Consider the following 26,783-nt stretch of genomic DNA (forward strand, 5'->3'; position numbering starts at 1 on the left):
GATCATGCCTTTGCACTCCAGTCTGGGCAACAAGAGTGAAACTCTGTCTCAAAATAAATAAATAAATAAATAAAAATAAAAAAATCTGATAAAAAATGCATCATAGAGACTCTTAGAGTAACTACAATGATATTAACCTTTTAAATATTTTAATGTTACTGTTGTTACATGTAAGAAAGGAAGTATTGTTTTCAGACAGGTCTAATTATTTCCTTATGTCTATGTATGTGTATAGTGGCTTGTAATATAAAATGTTTTTTTACTCTTGGTCACTACTCAAAGATTAAAAGATATCAGTCTTATAGTTAATCAATATATAAATCCTCACTACACAAACAAAGCATAACACATTAGAATACTTAGTTCCTATTGGTGCCCCACCCCCTCCCACTGCCTACCCACCCACAAGCTGATAAAGGCTTATGGAGTTATAGGTTATTTTTATTTAAAATATATAAGTATTGAACTTATTTAACTTAACACCAAGTTTGACTAATTTCTTTGCTCACCATGGCCTCGTGTCCCGGACTGATTCGTTCCGGTTTCATATATCTTCTTTCTGGATTACGTCCTTTAGTAATTCTTTCATAGTAGGTCTGTGGGTAGTAAACTTTCTGAGTCTTTGAAATTTTGGCAAATGGGTTTTTCCTATTTTGGTTGAGTATAAAATTCTAGGTTCTTTTAATGATGATTTTGCTGGGGTGGGGTAGTAGAGCAGGAGGAGGAAGCCAGGGACAATTGGAATTTGGGGTGATAGCTAAAGTCTTTACCTAATTTGTTTAGAGTCTTAATTAATTTATTTACTTATATAATAGAAATATAATTTTACTATTTGATTACTACTTTTCAATATTTAGTTGTTATAGTGTTTCAGAAAATGTTAAAGGAATGCACTTAAATATTCAATGTGTAATTCAAAAATAAATTATTTGAATAAAAAAGAACACTTACATGTAAGGGAGAGCTTGGATCAATTCTAAATCTCCTGGGGCTTGGGCTTCTACCAAACTTACAACCATTAAAGTACATACTCCATGAACAGCCAAAAGAGAATGAAGCTCCACAAGTCTCTGGATCAATTCCTTGACATGTACAGGTACGACTGTAAGATTGGAATTACAAGAGAGTGAACTGATGAAGCATTACAACACCTCAGACACAACATTTCAGGTTTATATAGTTTTAGAAGGTTGGATGGCTAAAGAACCGGTTATAACACTTATCTATTATATTACTCATTTAAAGTAGTTTAATGTTAACTATAAAAAGTTAACTTTTGTTTTTTCAAGAAATCTGACTAGGGGACCAGGGCTAACTATACTTTATTATAACCAAATTTTTAGCAAAAATATTGGTCATGATTGCAATTCCAAATAAATGGGAATAAACTATACAGATCTAAAATATCCACAATATTGTTTGATTTGGAGATGTCTGAGATAGGGAAATAAAGAACCTGGGTTTTTCTTTTTTTTTGTTTTTTGTTTTTTTTGAGATGGGGTCTAGCCCTGTCACCAAGGGTGGATTGCAATGGCACAATCTTGGCTCACTGCAACCTCCGCCGCCCAAGTTCAATCGCTTCTGCTGCTTCAGACCCCTGAGCAGCTGGGATTAGAGGTGTGCGCCACCATGCCCAGCTAATTTTTGTATTTTTAGTAGAGACGGGTTTCACCAGGTTGGCCAGGCTGGTCTCAAACTCCTGACCCCAAGTTATCTACCCTCCCGAAGTGCTGGGATTACAGGTGTGAGGCACTGAGCCTGGAAAGAACCTGGTTTTTAAATCTGGGTTTTAAATCCTGGATTTGTTCCATATCACAAATGAAAATTAGAACATTTTATTACCTCTTTGGAATTCAGCTGCTTTATATCTAAAATGAGACTGATATAATTTTCTGAGGATTGAAAAACAATATATATTTTATATAAAAGCAGTTTCTTGGCAAGGTGTGGTGGCTCACGACTGTAATCCCAACACCTTGGGAGGGATCATGAGGTCAGAAGTTCAAGACCACCCTGACCAACATGGTGAAACCCCATCTCTACTAAAAGTACAAAAAATAGCCTGGCGTAGTGGCAGGAGAATTGCTTGATCCCAGGAGGCTGAGGTTACAGTGAGCCGAGATCGTGCCACAGCACTCCAGCCTGGGTGACAGAGCAAGACTCCATCTCAAAAAACAAAAACAAAAACAAAACAGTTTCTCAATTTTAAAAACTTTAAAAAGTGCATAAAAGAAAAAAATGGAGCAGAAAACCAGTTTCATTTAATTAAATCTTAAGCGTATAACTTTTAGGGCATTTCTAAAGCCTTAAACTAAACTATATGGTAAGAATGACAATGAAATTGGCATATATTCTTCTTACAGTTATAAAACTGTATGCTCTTCCAATCCCATTGCTGGGTGTATACCCAAAGGAATATAAATCATTCTACCATAAAGACATATGCATATGAATGTTCACTGCAGTGCTATACACAATACAAAAGACATGTAATCAACCTAAATGCCCATCAATGACAGACTGAATAAAGAAAATGTGGTACACATACACCACAGAATAGTATGGAGCCATAGAAAAGAACATACTCGTGTCTTTTGTGGGAACATGAATAAAGCTAAAGGCCACTATCCTTAGCAAACTAACACAGGAACAAAAAATGAAATACTGTATGTTCTCACTTATAAGTAGGAGTTAAGTATGAGAATTCATGGACAACAGACACTGGGGCCTACCTGAGGATGAAGGGTGGGAAGAAAGAGGATCAGAAAAAATAACCATTGGATACTAGCTTAGTAGTTGACTGGTGAAATAATCTGTACAACAAACCCCTGTGACATGAATTTAGCTAAATAAACAACCAGCAAACGCACTCTTGAACCTAAAATGAAAGTTAAAAAAGGATTGCACGCTTTTAAATTCCATCAGAAAGAAAGGACAAAAATAACATTAAAAGAATAATTAAGTAAAAAATAAAATAAAATTGCATAATGCTTACAACTTAGTATACATTGTACTTATGTAATGATTAAAATATACAAACAATAAACAACCAAATATTATTTTTAAAAAGTGAAAATAGCCGGGCGCGGTGGCTCAAGCCTGTAATCCCAGCACTTTGGGAGGCCGAGACGGGCGGATCACGAGGTCAGGAGATCGAGACCATCCTGGCTAACACGGTGAAACCCCGTCTCTACTAAAAAAAAATACAAAAAAACTAGCCGGGCGAGGTGGCGGGCGCCTGTAGTCCCAGCTACTCGGGAGGCTGAGGCAGGAGAATGGCGGGAACCCGGAAGGCGGAGCTTGTAGTGAGCTGAGGTCCCGCTACTGCACTCCAGCCTGGGTGACAGAGCGAGACTCCGTCTCAAAAAAAAAAAAAAAAAAAAGTGAAAATAATATAAAAATTCAGAAAAAAACTATTTTTTATGTTTTCACTATGAAAGTCTGGAAAATGCCTGATATGTAACTTAACATTGCTTATAAGAAAGACTACAATGAGCCGGGCACGGTGGCTCAAGCCTGTAATCCCAGCACTTTGGGAGGCCGAGACGGGCGGATCACGAGGTCAGGAGATCGACACCATCCTGGCTAACACTGTGAAACCCTGTTTCTACTAAAAAATACAAAAAAAACCCAAAAAACAAAAAACAAAACTAGCCGGGCGAGGTGGCGGGCGCTTGTAGTCCCAGCTACTCGGGAGGCTGAGGCAGGAGAATGGCGTAAACCCGGGAGGCAGAGCTTGCAGTGAGCTGAGATCCGGCCACTGCACTCCAGCCTGGGCAACAGAGCGAGACTCCGTCTCAAAAAAAAAAAGAAAGACTACAATGAAATTCACTAAATGAGATGCAAATGGAATGGTTAAAAAATTTTGAATAGAATAAAATTAAAGTTGTCAACCAAATAGAAAGATATTTATTCGTATCATTGAAAAAGACATGGGAGGAGAGAAAAATGTTGTTTTACTATGTACTACTATTTTAAAAATAAAACACAGAGGAAATATGATAAGTTGTGAGATCTAAAAGAGCATCCTCAGATTATTTTAAATGGTCAACAACACCAATAGTGGGACAAATTGCACTCAGTGTAATAGTCCAGGTTATATTTCATTTTTTAAATTTTTTTTCTTTCGTTTCAGCCATCTTTGGCTATAGGTTGTATTTCATAGCCTGACTTGAGTCAAGAAGAAACAGATAAACCAAATTGATTAACAGTCTACAGAATTAGCCTTTTTGCTTCAAAAATTTCAATGTCATGAAAGACAAAAACTGAGAAAACAAAAAGGATTAAGGGAGCAAAAGGACAAAATAACTAAATGCATTGAATCATGGACAGGGGAAAATTATTGGGAAATGGATGATACTTGAATATGAACTAAGATGAGATCACAGTATTTTATCAAATTTAAATTTCCTGAATTTGATCATTATATAGGAATATACAAGAGAACTATATCCTCATTTTTAGGATAAATACATTCAAGTATTATTTAGGGGAAAAGACAAAGTCTACATCTAGCTCTCAAATGATTAAGAAAGAAATAAGTCAACAACAGTAACGTGTTTATATGTGTACATAAACAAATGTAACATAATGTTAACAGTTGTGGAATCTAAGTAAGGGTATATAAGAGTTCACCGGGCCAGGTGCGGTGGCTCACGCCTGTAATCCCAGCACTTTCGGAGGCTGAGGTGGGTGGATAATGAGGTCAAGAGTTCAAGACCAGCCTGGCCAGCATAGTGAAACCCCATCTCTACTAAAAATACAAAAATAAATAAATAAATAAATAAATTAATTAAATAAAATAAAAAATTAGCCGGACATGGTAGCTGGCCCCTGTAATCCCAGGTACTTGGGAGGCTGAGGCAGGAAAATTGCTTGAATCCAGGAGGCGGAGGTTGCAGTGAGCCAGGATTGTACCACTGCACTCCAGTCCGGGCTACAATGTGAGAATCTGACTCAAAAAAAAAAAAAGAGTTCACTGGGCTGGACGCAGTGGCTAGCACCTGTAATCCTACCACTTTGGGAGCCTGAGTCGGGTGAATCACAAGGTCAGGAGATCAAGACCATCCTGGCTAACACGGTGAAATCCCGTGTCTACTAAAAATACAAAAATTAGCCAGGCATGGTGGCGGGCGCTTGTAGTCCCAGTTATACTTGGGAGGCTGAGATAGGAGAATGGCATGAACCTGGGAGGCAGAGCTTGCAGTGAGCCTAGATTGCGTCACTGCAACTGAACCTGGACGACAGAGTGAGACTCCATCTCAAAAAAAAGATTTCACTGGAGTATTCTTACATCTTTCTGTATTTGTGAACTGTTTTTTTTGGGGGGTGGGTTAGGGGAAGACTTGGTCATGCTCTTTCAAGTGCACTGGCAAAATCATAAGCTTACTTTAATGGCAAACTCCTGGCCTCAAGCCATCCACCCTCCTCAGCTTTCAAAGTAGCCAGGAACACAGGCACACACCCCTATGCCTGGTTTTAAAAATGCTGTGTAGGGATAGGTTCTCAACTCCTGGTTTTAAAAAATCCTCCTGCTTTGATCAGGCATGAGCCACTACATCAGGCCCATGAAGTTCAATCTCTCTCTCTCATTTTTTTTTTTTAAGAGACAAGGTCTTGCCATGTTGCTCAGGTTGGAGTTCAGTGGCATCATCATAGCTCACTGCAGCCTCAAATTCCTGGGCAACAGCTACCTTTCTACCTCAGCCTCCTAATTACCTAGGACTACAGACATGTGCCACCATTCCCAAACAGTGTTTTTTAAAAAATACTTTTGTAGAGATGGAGTCTTACTATGTTGCCTGGTCTGGCTTTTGAACTCTTGGCCTCAAGTGATCCTCCCTTGTCGGCCTCCCAAAGCGCACGCCTGTAGTCCCAGCTACTTAGGAGGCTGAGGCAGGAGAATCACTTGAACCCGGGAGGCAGACGTTGCAGTGAGCCGAGATCGCACCACTGCACTCCAGCATGGTGACAGCAAGACTCTGACTCAAAAAAACAGAACAACAAGAACAACAAAACTTATCTCCTCTTACAACTATTCACCAGTGATTCATGAAATGTATGAGAGATTTAAATTTCAAAAATTTATATTTTAGGGGCCGGGCGCGGTGGCTCAAGCCTGTAATCCCAGCACTTTGGGAGGCCGAGACGGGCGGATCATGAGGTCAGGAGATCGAGACCATCCTGGTTAACACGGTGAAACCCCGTCTCTACTAAAAAATACAAAAAAAACCTAGCCGGGCGAGGTGGCAGGCGCCTGTAGTCCCAGCTACTCGGGAGGCTGAGGCAGGAGAATGGCGTAAACCCGGCAGGCGGAGCTTGCAGTGAGCTGAGATCCGGCCATTGCACTCCAGCCTGGGTGACAGAGCGAGACTCCGCCTCAAAAAAAAAAAAAAAAAAAATTTATATTTTAAACAAGTATAGTCATTTCTCACTTGATGTCAATATGCTGTTGGAAACCGTGATTATAAGTGAAACCACATATATCAGTTCCCCGAATATCGCTCAATATTGCTACAATATTGATGAGAAAAATATTGGTTTCATTATATGTTGCTTTGCTTAAAGTCACACAAAAAAATGCCTAAATACCACTCGAGATCCAGACCCAAATAAGAAAAAAGATGGGTATGTTTGATTGCATTAAAAACAAAACCTTTTGCGGGAGATAACATAGTCAAAGGAAAAACACAAACTGAGAAAAATATTTGCAAATTATATCACAGAGTAGAGAGAAAATAGATAAATGGAAAAATTATCTGCAAAAATGGGCTAGGTTATTTAACAGGTGGTTAAAACAAACTAACAAAAAGCCAAATGGTTCTTAATCATATGAAAAAAACACTCTCATTCATAAGAGAAATTCAAGTCAAAATCACCCTGATGTCATTTCTCTTAATAGGCAAAGACTCACATTTGCCAACATAATCATTGGTAAGACTACAGAAAAACAGATACTCTCTTACATTGAATAGAGGAAATGCAAAATGATATGACACTCCTGTGGAAGACCATTCTTTTAAGTCAAAATCCCTTTCCTCCAGACTCTTCCCAAAAAGGGAAGCAATGAAATAATATTCTTTCCTTTTTTGTTTCGAGACAGAGTCTTGCTCTGTCGCCCAGGCTGGAGTGCAGTGGCATGATCTCGACTCACTGCAAGCTCCGCCTACCAGGTTCACACCATTCTCCTGACTCAGCCTCGTGAGTAGCTGGGACTACAGGCGCCTACCACCTCACCTGGCTAATTTTTTGTATTTTTAGTAGAGACGGGGTTCCACTGTGTTAGCCAGGATGGCCCTGATCTCCTGACCTCATGATCCTCCTGCCTCGGCCTCCCAAAGTTCTGGGATTACAGGCGTGAGCCACTGCACCCGGTCACAGTGAAGTAATATTCTAAAGGAGAATGATTTACACTGACCTTAACTCACTATAAAATACCCTCTCTGTACAGAAATGTTCATTTTTTTAATTCCACAATACTCAAATCCTATTCTCTCATATAATATACATAGTTGGTAGCTAAATAACATTTTACCATTATGTAATAGAGATCTGAATGGCAAGGCAGTATACAACAGATTTAATTACTTTTCATTGAGGGTGCATCTTCTGTCGGTAGGGTGCCCATTGTATGACTTTAGATTCTCTGTGAGCTCTGTGTATAACCTGTCAGCCATTGGAAGAGGGATGCCATCCCACACCATGATGAGCACCACCATCACAGCAGTTGGACAGTGGTGGCCTGTACGCTGCCGCACCAAGCAAAGAACTTTTTCTTCATCACTGCTTCTTCTTAAAACCTGAAAAAACAGAATATATTCATCTATGGAAGACAAGTATGCCAAATTTGAATGCAATGGATATTCCTTTTGACGTTCTGCATGATTATATTTTAGTTTATTTACTTAATTTATACAATTTGTTCTACAGACGGGGTCTAACTATGTTACCCAGGCTGGTCTCAAACTCCTAGCTTCAAGCAATCCTCTTTCCTTGGCCTCCCAAAGGTCTGGGATTACAGACATGTGCCTCCATGCCCGGCCATATTTTAGTTTTTTTAAAGTTACTGCTTCTCAAGGGATAAAAGCCTATAGGACTTTCCACTGCCTCAACAGTTCCCTCTCCACGAGACTCATCACAAGAGTACCTCAGCCTATATGACTAACAAACAACAGGCAGAACAAAAATCTGTGATATGTGGTTATTATTTGTAGAAGTAGTAAAAGGCAGTCTGTGTTTTATTTCACTGCTGTTCTAGTTTGCACAGCAGACAAGAGAGGGCTTGGTAGAAAACTTAACTGAACTGAAATTCCACGAATGTCACAAAGGAACAAATGTGGATGATCGAAAAAACCATCTCATGTAATTAGATGGAAATAACCAAGAACTCTCAACATTAAAAATAAACTTGACAACTGAATTTTGGCCATCTGAGGAATGTCACAGATTTTCCTTTGGGTGACTCATTTTACTATCAAGAATTAATATACACAAAGGAATGCCTCTGTGATTTTTGTGATTTTTACATGCTATTGGAAGGATGCATTATATGCTTTTAATTCATAAGACTAATGTGGTCTAGTTGACTTGGTGAATGCAAAATAGAAAAATTAATTGTAAATATTTATTTATTTATTTAATACTGCATCCAATTATTGGGATGTTAAAAACGCTTCAGCAGTATTTAAAATTTGCTTAGTGGTCCGAGTGTTAACTACAAAAAAAAAAAAAAAAAAAAAAGTCTATACAAATGTTGTCACCACATAAAACCATCCAACCATTTTAAACTGCCTCCATTTATCAAAAATTTACAAAGTGCAGAGATTGACCACATTAATCAGCATATAACCAGAACATGATGAAAATGCCCATCCATGTGACCAGAATGGAGCAACCAATAGCATAATTTTTTGTTGCTATAATAATATTACAAAACTTGAGATGAAACTTCTTAAGAAGTTAGTTACCCAATATCACTTTCTTCTGTCACTCCAGATGGTTAACAATCATTGCTACCAAGTCATTCCTTGAGTAGAGTTGGCTTTAGGACCTTCCCCCTAGACACAATTATTTACATTAAATTTTTTTTCTGTATTTATATGTCCTCTTACAGCCAAATAATAACACACTACTTGCAAATAATCTCAAATACAAAATTATATATATTGTATCAAAATTACATTGGTTAATATTCAAGTTGTCAAAATTAACAACAAATTTATATTAATAAAATTTTTGTATGGGAAATGCTAAAAAGCTTTTTACTGATAATATTTGTGCCTTTTCTGGATATTCCAAATTTCCATCAGTGTACAATAGAAAATTAAGCACAATGGTTAGGAGTCTTTAAATTCAAATTTCAGTTCAATAAACTACTTAAATATTAAATCTGTCTGGGCCGGGCGCGGTGGCTTAAGCCTGTAATCCCAGCACTTTGGGAGGCCGAGACGGGCGGATCACGAGGTCAAGAGATCGAGACCATCCTGGCTAACACAGTGAAACCCCGTCTCTACTAAAAAATACTAAAAAATACAAAAAATTACCCGGGCGAGGTGGCGGGCGCCTGTAGTCCCAGCTACTCGGGAGGCTGAGGCAGGAGAAAGGCGTAAATCCGGGAGGTGGAGCTCGCAGTGAGCTGAGATCAGGCCACTGCACTCCAGCCTGGGCGACCCAGCGAGACTCTGTCTCACAAAAAAAAAAACAAAAAACAAAAAACTAGCCGGGCGTGGTGGCAGGTGCCTGTAGTCCCAGCTACTCAGGAGGCTGAGGCAGAAGAATGGCATAAACCCAGAAGGCGGAGTGCAGTGAACTGAGATCCGGCCACTGCACTCCAGCCTGGGTGACAGGAAGACTCCGTCTCAAAAAAAAAAAAAAAAATTAAATCTGTAAGAACTCTGGAAACTAAAAATATTATTAAAATAAACAAAGGACTAACTATATGCAGAGGAGTATAAATTCATGGAATAGACATTATTATAATTATGTCAGTTTTCCCAAAATTGATCTCTAGATTCAATGCAATCCCAATCAAAACCCTATCAGAGGTGTGTGTGTGTGTAAATTGACCAATTGTTCCAACGTTTATGGAAGAAAATGAATCTTGACCCCTACCTCACACTGATCAACTTGAATATAATGTATATCTAAACACAAAAAATAAAGCAATGAAGAATTTTAGAAGAAAACATAGTCATGACCTACGAGTGGGCAAAGCATTTTAAAATGGCTTACCAAATCTGCTAATTGAAAAGATAAAAAAGGCTGGGTGACGCAGCTCACGCTTGTAACGCCAAGATTTTGGAAGGTAGAGGTGAGAGGATTGCTTGAGGCCAAGAGTTCGAGGCCAGCCTGGGCAACATACTGAGACCCAGTCTGCATAAAAAATAAAATAAACCCGGCATAGTGGCATGTACCTGTAGTCCCAGCTACTTGGAAGGCTTGGGAGGATCCCTTGAACATGGGAAGCCGAGGTTTCAGCGAGCCCAGATGTCACCACTGTGCTCCAGCATGGGCGACAGAAACTCTGTTCCCCACCAAAAAATATAATAAAAAAATAAAGAAGGCAAGCAGGAGGATCACTTGAGATGGAGAGTTCAAGGCTATCATCATGAACTTCAGCCTAGGCAACAGAGTAAAAAAAAAAAAAAAAAAAAAAAAAAAAAGCAGGCCAGGCGCAGTAGCTCACGCGTGTAATCCCAGCACTTTGGGAGGTGGTTGGATCACTTGAGGTCGGGAATTTGAGACTACCTTGGGCAACATGGTGAGACCTTGTCTCTTCAAAAAACACAAAAATGAGACGGGTGTGGACACCTGCCTGCAGTCCCAGCTACTTGGGAGGCTGAGGCGGGAGGATCCCTTGAATCTGGGAAGCCAAGGTTGCATTAAGTCCAAATCTTGCCACTGCACTCCAGCATGGGTGACAGAAACTGCCTCAAAAAATAAATAAATAAATAAATAAATAAACAAAGAAGGCAAGCAAAAGGGCAGGAGGAAATATTTACATTACATATACTTGACATAATATATATATACACACATTATATATATTTGCATTGTATATATTTGGCATAATATATATGATACAACATACACAGAGAATTGCCCCCATAGAAAATTGGCAGAAAAAAATTGAATAGGCACTTCATAATAGAGAATACGGAAATAGATGATGAGCATATGAATATATGCCCAACAATATTCGTCACCTAGCAAAGTAAAACACAGTAAAAAGGAGCTACCCAGGACAGCACCGTGGCTCATGCCTTTAGCACTTTGGGAGGTGGAGGTTGCCGCGAGCCAAGATTGCACCACTGCACTCCAGCCTGCACGACGGGAGCAAGACTCCATCTCAAAAAAAAAAAAGAAAAGAAAAGAAAAAAAAAAGGAGGTACCTATGTTGGTGGAAAGAAGAAAGTGTTGTTATAAAGATACTATTAAATTTCCAAGAGGCAACTGTAGCTAAGATTATTCTTGAATACTCAATGCTTGGGACAGAAGCAGCTCAAAGCCTCATAGAGGTTTTTGTTATAGCAGGCAAATTTGGCTTCTAGTCATGTCACATGCATATAGGAAACAGAAAAACCAAGTAGTTAAATAGCTTTTTAATTACTCTGCTTACAAAAACCAGGAGAACACTGAAGGTATACACATTCTATTTGTTTGTACAAAAATACACTATCTATTCCTAATGTCAATGAATACTGTGGTGACATTTAATTATTTTTCTACTATATTCACTAACTTCTTGCTGGTATACAGACTTCATAATTGTTCTACAGTCCTATTTGAAACAGACAATATGATATATGACTGGTATTAAAATAATAGGACACAATTATTATAGCTACAATAGTCTTTCTAGAATATTTTTCAAGATAATCACAGAAAAATCTACTTGATTTTTTTTTTTTTTTTTTTTTTTTTTTTTTGAGACGGAGTCTCGCTCTGTCGCCCAGGCTGGAGTGCAGTGACCGGATCTCAGCTCACTGCAAGCTCCGCCTCCCGGGTTTACGCCATTCTCCTGCCTCAGCCTCCCGAGTAGCTGGGACTACAGGCGCCCACCACCTTGCCCGGCTAGTTTTTTGTATTTTTTAGTAGAGACGGGGTTTCACCGGGTTAGCCAGGATGGTCTCGATCTCCTGACCTCGTGATCCGCCTGTCTCGGCCTCCCAAAGTGCTGGGATTACAGGCTTGAGCCACCGCGCCCGGCCTACTTGATTTTTAAAGAGAGTAAAACAAGTAGATTCCTATATACTGAAGATACAGTAGCTTTACTACATACCAGGAATAACCAGATAGAAGTTTGATTTAAAGGCTGATATCTCCGTAAGGTTGTTAAAAAACAGAAAGATGCCAAAAACATAAGAATAAAACTATAAAAAATATAAAGAGAAGGTTATAAAAGAAAGTTCACTTGGAAGAACATGACAGTGTTCCTAAATGAGAAAGCCAACCCTAAATGTCTAGCCACAAATCTCTCCCGCAATCTATTCAAATTTAGCGTGTTTCTAAGGTTCATATGGAAGGGTAAATGCGTATCATGTCAGGAAAATTTGTTTTTAAAGAATTTGAGGGTACAAGCGCAGTTTTTTAACATGGATATATCGGGCAGTGGTGAAGTCTGGGCTTTTAGTATACTCACTTCCAAAATAGTGAACATTGTACCCAATAGGTAATTCTCCAACCCTCAAGAGAAATATTTTCTAAACAAATAAGGGAATTGCTCTTCTAAATTGAAGTTTGTTCTTTTAAAATTGTTCTTTTTTTGTTTTCTATTCTTTTTCTTTTGGAGGCAGTGTCTCACTATGTCACAGTGGCTGGAGTGCAGTAGCTTGATCATGGCTCACTGTATGCAGCCTTTAACATCATTTAAAAGCTCTCCGGGCTCATTTGATCCTCCCAGCTAACCCTCCCAAGTAGCTAGAACTACAGGCACTTGCCACTGTCCTTGGCTACCTTTTTGCATTTTTGGTAGGGACGAGGTCTGGCTATGTTGCCCAGGTTTGTCTCAAACTCCAGGGCTCAAGTGATCTGCGCATTTCAGCCTCCCAAAGTGCTGGGATTACAGGTGTGAGGCCCCACGCCCAGCCATGATAAAACCAGCCATGGTCTATTATACATATACATATTATACATATGTGGTCTATTATACATATTTACAAAAGTGTAATAGAAGATAACCTAAAAAAAGGTTATGAAGAGTGAATTCATGCAAGAAATAAAAATTAATAATTAGTAAAGACACCTACCTTTGCTAGTTACAATGCAAATTGAATCATGATGTCAAGTTTCACCTTAGGTGTACAATGACAAAAATTATCACTCTTAGCTTAGTATTTTGTTTCTATTTTTTTTAACTATTAACAACAGGCCAGGTATGGTGGCTCATGCCTGTAATCTCAGTAATTTGGGAAGTCAAGGCAGGTGGATCACTTGAGGTTAGGAATTCAAGACTGGCCTGGCCAACATGGTGAAACCTTGCCTGTACTAAAAATACAAAAATTAGGGCAGGGCACAGTGGTTCAAGCCGTAATCCCAGCAATTTGTGAGGCCAGGGCAGGCGGACCAGCTGAGGTCAGGAGTTTGAGATCAGCTTGGTCAACATAGTGAAATCCTGTCTCTACTAAAAATACAAAAGTTAGGCAAGTGTGGTGGTGCAACCTATAGTTCCAGCTACTGCGGAGGCTGACGTATGAAAATCACTTGAACCAAGAGGTTGCAGTGAGCTGAAATCGTGCTGCTGCACTCCAGCCTGAGCGACAACAGTGAAACTCCATTGCAAAAAAAAAAAAAAGAAAAAAAATTTTTTAAAATTAAAAAACCCACAATACTTGTTTTTTTTTTTTTTTTTTTTTTTTAAACAAAGGAAAGAAAAGAAAAAAGTTCTGGCCGGGCATAGTGGCTCATGCCTGTAACCCCAACACAGGAGGCCGTGGTAGGATTTCTTGACCCTAGGAGTTAAAGGCCAGCCTGGGCAATGAAATGAGACCCCGTCTCTACAAAAAAACACAGAAAACTAGCTGGCGTGGTGGTGAGTGCCTATGGTTTCAGCTCCCTGGGAGGCTGAGGAAGGAGGATTGCTTGAGCCTGGGTCGAGGCTGCAGTGAGTTGCGCCACTGTACTTTAGCCTGGGTGACAGAGCAAGACCCTGTCTCAAAAACCAGAAAATTTTCACAGCCTAACTCTTAGTTTGAGTATACCCAAACTGCTAAAAATTATAATCTCTAAGCACAGGCTAAAATTGTAAGGGCTTTTAAAATTTTAAATATATCCATAATGTGTATATATAATTTTTAAATTTAAAAACTAATATTAGAAGGAACAAGATTACACAATTTTAAAAAATTTTAAGGTTTAAAAAGTAAAAAAGGCCGGCGTGGTGGCACACACATGTAATCCCAGCACTTTGGGAGGCCGAGGCGGGTGTATCACCTGAGGTCAGGAGTTCAAGACCAGCATGGCCAACGTGGTGAAACCCCATCTCTACTAAAAATGCAAAAAAAATTAGTCGGGCTTGGTGGTGGGCACCTGTAATCCCAGTTACTTGGGAGGCTGAGGCAGGAGAATTCCTTGAACCTGGGAGGCAGAGGTTTCAGTGAGCTGAGATTGCATCACTGCACTCTCGCCTGGGCAACAAGAGTGAAACTCTGTCTCAAAAAAGTAATAATAATTTTTTAAAAAGTAAAAAGAAAAAAAAAACTGGCCAGGCACGCCTGTAATCCCAGCTACTTAGGAGGCTGAGACAGAAGAATTGCTTGAAACCAGGAGACGGTGGTTGCAGTAAGCCCAGATTGTGCCACTGCACTCCAGCCTGGGCAACAAGAGTGAAATTCTGTCTCAAAAAAAAAAAAAAAAAAAAAAGGAAAAAAAAGGTTAAATTAAAAACCAAACTAAGTTGAAGTATACAAGCTGTAAATTATAATTTTTTTAAAAAAGATTATTTTTTAAAAGCAAAAAATAAGTCCCTGTAACACAATCTTATTTGTAAGGTTTCCAAAGGGAATAGGGTGCTTTGTCAGTGCCACAAATGTAGCATACAAATTCCAGATCAGATTCAGATCTAGGAGCAACATTCATGTCAAGTGTAGCGGGATCGTATCTTTCCAAAGAAACGTCACTTTTGAGTTTTATCAATAATCATATAAGAGACAAAGTAGACTAAATTTTTAAAAACAAAATTATGGTGGCCAACCCCTCCCAAGAAGTCACCAGTTAACATCATTTAAAGCTATCTACATATTACAAGAAAATGAGACTTTTACAATACAATTCAACCTTTGTAAAGGGGTTAATGACTGAGTTCACACAACGGGGTTCTGAAGTTTTGGTAATGTCTTGATCTGGCCAATGGTCACATGGGTATGTTTACTTTGCACAACTTCACTGGGCTGTACCTTATGGTATGCACACTTTTCTGTGTGTATGTTATACTTGAATTAAAATTTCCTTAAAAATGAACTCTATACGTGAGTAAACGAACTAACATAAAAAGAGTACTAATGGGCCGGGCACAGTGGCTCATGCCAGTAATCCCAGCACTTTGGGAGGCCAAGGGAGGTGGATCACTAGAGCTTGGGAGTTCAAGACCAGCCTGACCAATATGGAGAAACTACTAAAAATACAAAGTTAGCCAGGCATGGTGGCGCATGGCTGTAGTCCCAGCTACTCGGGAGGCTGAGGCAGGAAAATTGCTTGAACCTGGGAAACAAAGGTTGCAGTGAGCCAAATTCGTGCCATTACACACCAGCTTGGGCAACAAGAGCAAAATTCCCATCTCAAACATAAATAAATAAATAATAATAATAATAGTAAGTCAGTTTAATATTATCAACAGTTAACATTAACTTCTTGCTCACTGACTAAATTTTATCACTGACAAATAAAATGGCTAGCTCACATTAGGAAGATATCGTAGGCACCAAACAAGTAGCCCAGGGTACCACCTCATCTCTTTATCTTCCTGTCATGATAATATACAAGGAGGTGCCTTATTGGGCAGAAACAAGCAGCACTATGGTATAGTTCAAAGATAACCAAGGCAGGTAATTAGGTAGAACCTTAGAAGAACTAACAAAGACAACAAAAAAGGGAATGGTTTTGAAGATTGGATAAATGTATAAATCCAAGAAAGATGGTTTGAGGACTTCTGCATACTTTAGCTTCACCCCTAAACTTGGGTCACATCAGACAAGAGGGGTAAATATAACATTCTCTTGCTGGGCGCAGTGGCTCATGCCTGTAATCACAGCACTTTGGGAGGCCAAGGTGCCTGGATCACTTAAGGTCAGGAGTTCAAGACCAGCCTGGATAACATGGTGAAACCCCACCTCCACTAAAAATACAAAAATTAGCTGAGCGTGGTGACACACGCCTGTAATCCCAGCTACTTGAGAGGCTGAAGCTGGAGAATGGCTTGAACCTGGGAGGCAGAGGGCCAAGATCACACCACTGTACTCTGTCCTGGGCAACAGAGAGAAACTTCATCTCAAAAGAAAAAAAAAAAGAAATCACTTGTCGGTATTCATTGCCACACCTGCTCTATTGACTAATACACAATTCTACAGAGGGGAACTAATCATACGATGCCCAATGTGAAGCACTCAGGCATTGGAGCCAACGAGGCCATCCACTGTTTGACTCTTCTCCCTACTTCTGCCATTACCCCAGAAGCTCAAGAGGGGAAGTATACAGTTATACTCCTGCCTCAGCCTCCTGAGTAGCTGGGATTACAGGCTCACACCACCACGCCCGGCTAATTTTGTATTTTTAGCAAAGACAGGGTTTCACCATGTTGGCCAGCCTGGTCTTGAACTCCTAGTCTCAAGTGATCCACCCGTGTCAGCCTCCCAAAGTGCTGGGTTTACAGGTGTGAGCCACTGCGCCTGGCCAGCTGGGAAATTCTTAAATGTGATTTACTCATGACATCCAGCTAATTTTTAAAATACTATTTTTTTGTGTTTTTTTCTTGAGACAGGCTCTCATGCTATCACCCAGGCTGGAGGGCAGTGGTGCAATCTCAGTTCACCGCAACCTCTGCCTCCCAGGTTCAAGCGATTCTCCTTGAACATCTGAGGTGCATCTAAGAAACTACACTACCCTTTTCTTCAAAATCTACTGAAGTACAAGATAACTTGTTCCTGACAAGATCCAAAGTGACAGCAGAGAAAAAGAGTCAAAAATCTCTGCCAAAGAGTATAATTATGTGAGAGTATTAATGACCACCTGGCAAGGAAACATTTCAAGAGAAGAATAAAACAGTGTTGAGAACATAGTCAAAACAATGTTAAGAATGGCTCAGAAAATGGTGCTAGCCAGTTAGAATTTTCTGTTAGACTTTTTGTGTGTGATCATTAAAAAGAGAAGTAATAGATCTCTCTTTGAAACAAAGAAGACAAGAGGGCTGTCGCGGTGGCTCACGCCTGTAATCCCAGCACTTTGGGAGGTGGCGGCCGGTGGATCACTTGAGGTCAGGAGTTTGAGACCAGCCTGGGCAACACCGTGAAGGCTGAGGCAGGAAAATTGGTTGAACCTGGGAGGCAGAGGTTGCAGTGAGCCGAGATTATGCCACTGCACTCAAGCCTAGGCAACAGAGCAAGATTTAAAAAAAAAAAAAAAAAAAAAAAAAGGAAAAAAAAAGAAACACAACTTAAAAAAAAAAAAAAAACAGGCGGGGGGCAGTTTAGGATAGAACTCTAAAACTACTAACAAATCTAATCGTATACATGAAGATTTTAAAAAATGAAAGCATGAAATGATGCTTGATATAGATTAATGTTTTATAACAAGTACACCAAAAATGTACACTATCCAAGATGAAAAGTAAATTTGGGCCGGGCGCGGTGGCTCACGCCTGTAATCCCAGCACTTTGGGAGGCCGAGGCGGGCGGATCACAAGGTCAGGAGATCGAGACCACGGTGAAACCCCGTCTCTACTAAAAATACAAAAAATTAGCCGGGCGCGGTTGTGGGCGCCTGTAGTCCCAGCTACTCGGGAGGCTGAGGCAGGAGAATGGCGTGAACCCAGGAGGCGGAGCTTGCAGTGAGCCGAGATCGCGCCACTGCACTCCAGCCTGGGCGACAGAGCGAGACTCCGTCTCAAAAAAAAAAAAAAAAAAAAAAAGAAAAGTAAATTTGGAGCAATGTAATTCACTGACTGCATGTGTGTATTCCATTTCTTAGTTCAAAATTTTTGACCTTCATTTCCTCCCTCACCCACATATAGTCCACCCAATTGCACTAGTGTCATTCAAAATAACCTCACGGTAAAGTTCTACAAACTATGTAGAATACAGACAGATCTAATTCTCTCTTTTTTAAAATTGTTTTGAAATTTTTCCCACCTTCCTTCATGGACTTTTTTAAATTCCAATTTTCATTCAACCTCTACCTAACGTTCAAGGGTGGGGTGGACAAATCCAGCAGATTCCCAGCTCTAATCCTCAGTTTCTCATGCCTCAGAAAATAGCTAATGAATACCACAGCCATACTATTTAAAGATACCAATTCAAATTCAAGATACTCAACTTTCTGTTCTCTCTGTAGGCAGGGCTCATTCTTTCACTCAGGCTCGAGTGTAGTGGCCCGATAATGGCTCACTGCAACCTCCTCCTCCCAGGCTCAAGCAATCGTCCCGCCTCCCGAGTAGCTGGGACCACGGGCACACACCACCACAGTCGGCTAATTTAAAAAAAATTTTTTGCCGGGCGCAGTGGCTCACGCCTGTAATCCCTGCACTTTGGGAGGCTGAGGTGGGAGGATCACGAGGTGGGGAGATGGAGACCATCCTGGCTAACACGGTGAAACCCCGCCTCTACTGAAAATACAAAAACAGCCGGGCGTTGTGATGGGCACCTGTAGTCTGAGCTACTCCGGAGGCTGAGGCAGGAGAATGGCGTGAACCCAGGAGGCGGAGCTTGCAGTGAGCCGAGATCGCGAGATCGCGAGATCGCGCCACTACACTCCAGCCTCAGTGACACAGCGAGACTTCGTCTCAAACAAACAAAACAAAAATGGCCGGGCGCGGTGGCTCAAGCCTGTAATCCCAGCACTTTGGGAGGCCGAGACGGGCGGATCACGAGGTCAGGAGATCGAGACCATCCTGGCTAACACGATGAAACCCCGTCTCTACCAAAAGATACAAAAAACTAGCCGGGCGTGGTGGCGGGCACCTGTAGTCCCAGCTACTCCGGAGGCTGAGGCAGGAGAATGGCGTGAACCCGGGAGGCGGAGCTTGCAGTGAGCCGAGATCCGGCCACTGCAATCCAGCCTGGGCGACAGAGCGAGACTCCGTCTCAAAAAAAAACCAAAAAACAAAAAAAAAAAAAAATGAAAAAAACAACCAAAAAAACTTATTTTATTTTCATAGAAATGCAATAGTATTGCTTGGTTTTGTTACCAAGATTACACTTTTGAATCGTCATTAGTAGACAGAAAATTTTCATTACGTTGCTCAGCAGCTGTGCTTTATTTCATTTCTTATCATTGGATTATTTTTGCATTTGTGAAAAGAGCCAGGTATACATTAGTATACACTAAGGTATTCTCATTCTGAGAAGACATATTGCACAAGAGAAAATAAGAGCAATTTAAATACACGTGCTTCACGAAAAATGCCAAATACCTCTTGTACCTAATAACCCTAAGGATTTAAATAGAATGTTGCTGCTGGGCATGGTGGCTCACACCTATAATCTCATGGCTTTAGGAGCCTGGGGCAGGCAGAGGCTTGAGGCTGGGAGTTCAAGACAAGCTTGGGCAACATAGCAAACCTCGACTCTACAAAAAATAAGAAAAAATTAACCAGGCATGGTGGCACACCCCTATAGTCCTTGCTACTTCACAGGCTGACATGGGAGGATCACTCGAGCCTGGGAGTTCAAGACTGCAGTGAGCTATGATTGTGTTAGTGCAGTGATCACCAACCTTTTTGACACCAGGGACCCATTTCATGGAAGACAATTTTTCCACGGAGGTGGGGCCAGGGGCAGAGGTTTTGAGATAATTCAAGTGCATTACATTTATTGTGTACTTTATTTTTATTACTATTACATTGTAATATGTAATAAAGTAACTATACAACTCGTCATAATAAAGAATCAGAGGTAGCCCTGAGCTTGTTTTCCTAAAACTGGACGGTCCCATCTGGGGGTGAGGGGGGACAGTGACAGATCATCAAGCATCAGATTCTCATAAGGAAAGCACAACCTACATCCCTCACATGTACAGTTGACAACAGGGTTTGCAGTCCTATAACAATCTAATCTCATTGCTGATCTGAGAGGACTCAGAGCTCAGGTGGTAATACTAGCAATGAGGAGTGGCTGAAAATACAGATGAAGCTTCAGTTGCTGTCCTGCCGCTCACCTCCTGCCGTGAAGTCAGGTTCTTATTGGCCCATGGCCCAGGGGTTGGGGTCCCCTGGGTTAGTGCACTCTAGTTCAGGTAACACAGACAGATGGATATCCAAAACCAACAAATAAAATTTCACTAGGGAAAAATACTAAATAGAAAGTTGCTACCAAAATCTTTAAACTACAGGGTTTATATTTGCCTTCTTAAGGAAAAAGAAAAACCCAAAAAACTATACATTACAATTATTTATATCACTGTCGTTATTATTATATTAGAAAAGGTTTTAAAGACAGGAAAAAGAAATCACCCCCAATCCCACCAATAAGCCTAGTTGCCTTTCCTTCGGACTCACTGTAGGAGAAGCCAGCTGCCACATCACGAGGACATATTCATTCCTTGCCACTTAATAGACAAAGGAGTGAACAATTCAGAAATAGCTAACAGATACAGCTCAACAAATCTGTAACAACTATCAGCCCCAGATATTGGGAACCAATTGTGTGATTTATTTCAAATATACAAGGTACTATGGATAGGCCAGACACAAAAGAACAAAACAAAATAAAACTGTACTGTTTGAGAAATATATAACTAGCAGGGAAGGGTGGAGAGCAAGAAAATTATTACCACAAAGCCAGGATGGGAGATTTATAACTGTGGCTTCTGAGAATCTAGTTGATTTTCTTTTGTTTTTTTTTCTTTTTTTTTTTTTCGTAAAGCGATGTGGGGTGTTGCTATGCTGCTCAGGCTGGAGTGCAGTGGCTGGCTATGGATTCACAGGAGCCACCATAGTACACTGTGACCTTGATCTCCTGGCCTCAACCTCTCGAGGTGATAAAAGACACTGTAGTTTCCTCCTTGCTCTCTTTTGATCCACTCACTCTGGGGGAAACCAAGCTGCTGTGTTATGAAAACATTTAAGATGAGGAGGAACTGAGGCCTCCAGCCAACAGCCATCAAAGAGTTAAGGTCTCCTGTAAGAGAGCTTGGAATTGGGTCCTCTAGCTGCACCACCCTCCCCCCGTCAAGTTTTCAGATGATTGCATCCTCACAGGAGCCTATGCCAGAGGCACCACTTGGATTCCTAACCCACTAAAAATGAAGAGATGATACCTGTTTACTATTCAAAGATGCTGAACAGTGACAGATAAAGAATACAGGTTTTGTCAGTTAATTCCTTAAATACTATATATAAAACATAAGCCAGATAACACATCTCTATCTAAAATACTTTTAAGTTTTCATGTTACTCCTGGGCTAAAACCGCAGCTTCTCACTATGGCCTACAAAATCATTCACCTTTTTACCCCCACCCAGTTCTATTAACTATCTCCTTAATTTCGTTTTTCGTTTTTGGTTTTTTGTTTTTTTTTGAGACGGAGTCTCGCTGTGTCGCCCAGGCTGGAGTGCAGTGGCCGGATCTCAGCTTACTGCAAGCTATGCCTCCCGGGTTTACACCATTCTCCTGCCTCAGCCTCCCAAGTAGCTGGGACTACAGGCGCCCGCCACCTCGCCCAGCTAGTTTTTCGTATTTTTTTAGTAGAGACGGGGTTTCACCGTGTTAGCCAGGATGGTCTCAATCTCCTGACCTCGTGATCCGCCCATCTTGACCTCCCAAAGTGCTGGGATTACAGGCTTGAGACACCGCGCCCGGCCTATTTTGGGTTTTTTTTGAGACAGAGTCTTACTCTGTCGCCCAGGCTGGAGTGCAGTGGCTTGACCTAGGCTCACTGCAACCTCCACCTCCTGGTTTCAAGCGATTCTCCTGCCTCAGCCTCCAGAGTATCTGGGACTACAGGCTCGCGCCACCACATCCAGCTATTTTTTTTATTTCGAGTAGACACGAAATAGTTTTACCATGTTAGCCAGGATGGGCTCGATCTCCTGACCTCTGGTGATCTGCCCCCCTCGGCCTCCCAAAGTGCTGGGATTACAGGTGTGAGCCACTGCGCCCAGCCTATCCCCTTAATTTCAAATGACTCTGCTTAGATTTTTTTAATGTACTCTTATTTCTTAACCCAAGACCTTTGTTCGTGCTGTTTTCTCTGCTTAGGAGTGCTACTCCCTGCATATCCTCTGCGTACTTAGCTCCTTTTTGTCACTCCTTTCTCAGCTTAAATGTTACCTTCCCTGAAACGCATTCCCTGACAACCCACGCTTTTTTTTTTTTTGGAGAGTTTTGCTCTTGTTGCCCAGGCTAGAGTGCATTGGCCTGATCTTGGCTCGCTGCAACCTCTGCCTCCCGGGTTCAAGCGATTCTCCTGCCTCAGCCTCCCAAGTAGCTGGGACTACAGGTGCCCACCACCATGCCCAGCTATTTTATGTATTTTTAGTAGAGACAGGGTTTCACCACGTTGGCCAGGCTGGTCTCGAACTCCTGACCTCTGGTGATCTGGCCGCCTCAGCCTCCCAAAATGCTGGGATTACAGGCGTGAGCCACCGTTCCGGCCAACAACCCACACTTAATGGGAAAACTCTGGAAACATGAAACATCCCCATGGGAAGAGAGAAACAAAGTAAGGAGACCATCATTACTAAAGCAATATAAAATTAGAGTTAGTCTGTTGGACTAACTGTATTAGAGGATACACAAGAGAAATATGTACAAAAACAAGAAACATGTAAATTCTACCTTAAATAAATTCTATCTTAAAACAGTCCTCAAGGACAAAAGAAGGCATACGCAAATGGAAAGATGCAATATGTGGAATAGGAAGACTGAACATGAAAATATATGTAAATTCTCCAAATTCTATTAATATGATTCCAATAAAAATACCAATAGGATTTTATTCTTGTAATGAAACATGGTGTTTATACATTAATATGATAAAATAAACCAGAATGGTCAGACCACTTTTGAAAAATTAAAAGGAATTAGCCTATTAGACATGGAAACATTATAAAATCTAAATAGAGCAATCTCATGCTGATTAAAGACAATAATTTAACACAATAGGGAATCTACACATATAAGCAAATACACATCAATAATGAAGAGATGTACAATTAAATGAGTGGTGTTGGATAACTGAGTAGCCATCTGGAGAAGTGTACATAGCTACCAATACTCTAAACCAGGATAAATATAAAATACTTCAATATAGAAAAATAAAATAAAATCATTAAAATACTACAAAAGGAAATGAGAGATTTATAACCTACAAGTGGTAAAGGTTTTTCTAATTAAGACACAATATCCTAAAGCTATAAAAGATGAAAAAGCTGATTACAGTTAAAAAAAAAAAACTAACTGGTAAAACCACAACAAACTGAGAAAATATATTTGCAACTTTCATCACAAATGACCAATTTTCTTGAAAATCTATCAAAAAACCTGGCCAAGCACAGTGGCTCACGCCTGTAACCCCAGCACTTTAGGGGACTGAGGCGGGAGGATCACTTGAGCTCAGATGTTTGAGACCAGCCTGGGCAATGTAGCAAGACCTCCTCTCTACTTAAAAAAAAGAAACAAAAAATTGCTGGGTTTGGTGGCAAGTGCCTATAGTCTTAACTACTTGGGAGACCAAGGTGGGAAGATTGCTTGAGCCTGGGAGATCAAGGCTGCAGTGAGGTGTGATTGCACCACTGCAATCCAGCTGGGGCAACCAAGACTCTGTCTCAGAAATTAAATAAACAAATGAATAAATAAAATAAAGGTCACTCTGGCTATTGTAAAAGTATAAATATCAGCTCTGGAATAACAAGCTTCAAAAAAATATATATAAACAGGAAATACTTACCCACTTAGCAATTGGACACCCATGAGAGCTTTTCCCTTCTTTACCGGTGTACACTACTATTTCTATCCTTATTGCGTTTCCTTTTTGACCATACCTAAGTATAAAACACAGTGAAGGGAATGTACTAATTAATTGCAATCTGTACTTGAAGGCTTTGGCTTTGAAGATCTTAATGTATTTAAGATATAGATGTACAGAAGCTCAAAAATCAAACACTCCTCATAATTTACTTTTGTTAAACATTTGCTTTTGTGTGGCAGGTATTTTAATTTGTTAACCAGTCCTACTCACTTATCCTTAAAGATCACTCTTTAAAAAATAGGCTGACTGCAAGACAAGCAATGGGAATGTAGGGTATGCAGTGTCAAGGGTGGTAATTTGACCTATTTCTACCATTATACAATAATATAAAAAGTACTTCTGAATTTATCAAAGACAATTAGTCTTGTTTTGTGGGTGCTCTTTTATGTGCCCAACAGCTTGTATGATGGGTGGCTCAGTAGGGACATGAGGACACCCCTCTTTTGTTGGGCCCTAAGAAACATCCAACCCATACTCCTGAATGTTTTTCAATCACGGCGTTTGTTCTTAGAGATGATTTATCTCCATTGAGTCAGATTCACAGTAAAAATGATTTTAACAGGGAAGCGTATTTCCTCACCTATTCTCCATGATTTCCCTGACAGCAGCAACACTTGGTCCTGCCCCAAGGTGTGTATAATATGGGCCTTTGTCTTTTTGTATAACTCGATCTGTGGAAGGAATAAGATTATTAGACCCAAAGCTTTACAGAATTGCATAGGGGACAGGAGAAGCTATTTTTATACTTTTTGTTCCCCCTCAATTCAGAACCACGAATCTTGACAAGGTTTTGGTAAGACTTGATAATTAAAGTCAAGGACAATAGCCCATGGAATTTAACTTTTAATGTTCCTTTCTTCCTGCCCCTAACGAATTCTTTCTTCCTCTGAAAATCAGAGGAGAAAAAAAATATTTTAAGATGTGGGTCATATTTATACTCCTATCTCCTGCTTAAAAAAAATCTGTATTAATTGAGGTGTGATATTAAAAGTTATCCAAGAACAATGTTAAAGGTTGCCCTCAGAATCCTATTAAAAAATTGAGCAATTTCATTGCAGACAATTTTATTCAACTACACACTTGCACAATTACAAAAGAATGTTCCTTGTTACCAATATTTGTAATATCAAAAAGAGCAAAACACTCCTAACATCTGTCAATAACATGTGGTTTAAATAAATTATGGGATGTTTATATAGTGGAATACAATAAATCGATTGAAACAATAATATTTATAAAACATTTAAAAATCCATGATATCATTATATTAGAAAACCAAGTAGAAAGATTGTTTTAAATGTTTGTAAAAATGGAAACAAAATTAAAATCAATAATGTTCTTTTGTATAGAATGGGAGTATGGGAAGATGTTTGCATCATATTTCTGCACCACTTGAATTTTTGTGAGCATGAATTTTGTTTCTTAAAAAATGCTATTTTTAACTTGGCCGCTTAGACTCATGTGTAACAAGAATTACTGGGGAATTTCTGCATTTCATGAATTTCTAGCCATGAAATTCTACACCAAAAACAGCTGAGTCCACTGCAGGTACTTATTCAACTCTGAATGCCCAGCTGTCTATTCCTGTATGCTGTGACTAGTTATTTTGCATAAGGAAAGGGTCTTTAAACTAGACAATCATCCTTTTAGAACCATGCACATAGAAAAAGCAGTCTAGCTCAGGTATATAAACTTTAAAGGCTCGTATTTGTTGAACTACAGGCCTTATTTCCATTTGTAAGGATATTTAGAAAAGAGTTCTCTCCCCCAACCTTTTCCTTTTTTTTTGAGATGGAGTCTCGCTATGTCGCCCAGGCTAGAGTGCAGTGGCGCGATCTCGGCTCACTGCAAGCTCTGCCTCCCAGGTTCACATCATTCTCCTGCCTCAGCCTCCCGATTAGCTGGGACTACAGGTGCCCACCACCATGCCCGGCTAACTTTTTGTATTTTTTAGTAGAGATGGGGTTTCACCGTGTTAGCCAGGATGGTCTCAATCTCCTGACCTCATGACCTGCCCGCCTCAGCCTCCCAAAGTGCTGGGATTACAGGCGTGAGCCACTGCACCCGGCCGAAAAGTGTTCTCTCTTATATAATTCACATTTATTAAGCACCAGAGTGTACGTTATAAGGATTGGTTTTGGAGTTGAGACTGCTGTCTCTGAGTCCCAGTTCAGTCACTGGACAGCTATGAAATTCTCTGTGCCTTGGTTTCTGCATTTGTATAATGGGGATAATAAGCCCTCCCTTTGAAGAGTTGCTGTGAACATTACAAGTCAAGGCAAGGCACAATATCAGACTTGTAGTAAGAGCTCCAGAATGGAAGCCATTATCATGATTATATTCTTCTCTCCTTAATTCAAGAACCTTGTTCTCCCAATTCAACTCCACTAGACAGCATTGTCACTCTTTCCAAATTGTGAGATTCTTCTCAGAACAGCCTATCCTTGGTAACTGGCACATGGTAGTTTGCCAAAACTGTGCGTTAGCTGGTGTGGTGGTTCACGCCTGTAATCCCAGCACTTTAGGAAGCTGAGGCACGAGGATCACTTGAGCCCAGGAGTTCAAGACCAGTCTGAGTAACAAAGTGAGACCCTATATCCACAAACAAAC

General features: G+C 40.3%; 1 protein-coding gene across 1 annotated transcript in view; it reads right to left on the reverse strand.

Annotated features, from left to right (window-relative positions):
* The window catches only part of TET1 (tet methylcytosine dioxygenase 1), a 144,605-nt gene that overhangs the window by 20,557 nt on the left and 97,265 nt on the right, over positions 1-26,783 (reverse strand). The window contains exons 5-8 of the mRNA XM_025395915.1: positions 24,754-24,844; positions 24,093-24,186; positions 7,588-7,799; positions 952-1,102 (exon numbers count right to left, since the gene is read on the reverse strand). Of these exons, the coding sequence (XP_025251700.1) occupies positions 952-1,102; positions 7,588-7,799; positions 24,093-24,186; positions 24,754-24,844 (548 nt within the window). The remainder of the gene's footprint in view (positions 1-951; positions 1,103-7,587; positions 7,800-24,092; positions 24,187-24,753; positions 24,845-26,783) is intronic.

The sequence above is a fragment of the Theropithecus gelada genome, chromosome 9 (assembly GCF_003255815.1).
Source record: "Theropithecus gelada isolate Dixy chromosome 9, Tgel_1.0, whole genome shotgun sequence".
NCBI lineage: Eukaryota > Metazoa > Chordata > Mammalia > Primates > Cercopithecidae > Theropithecus > Theropithecus gelada.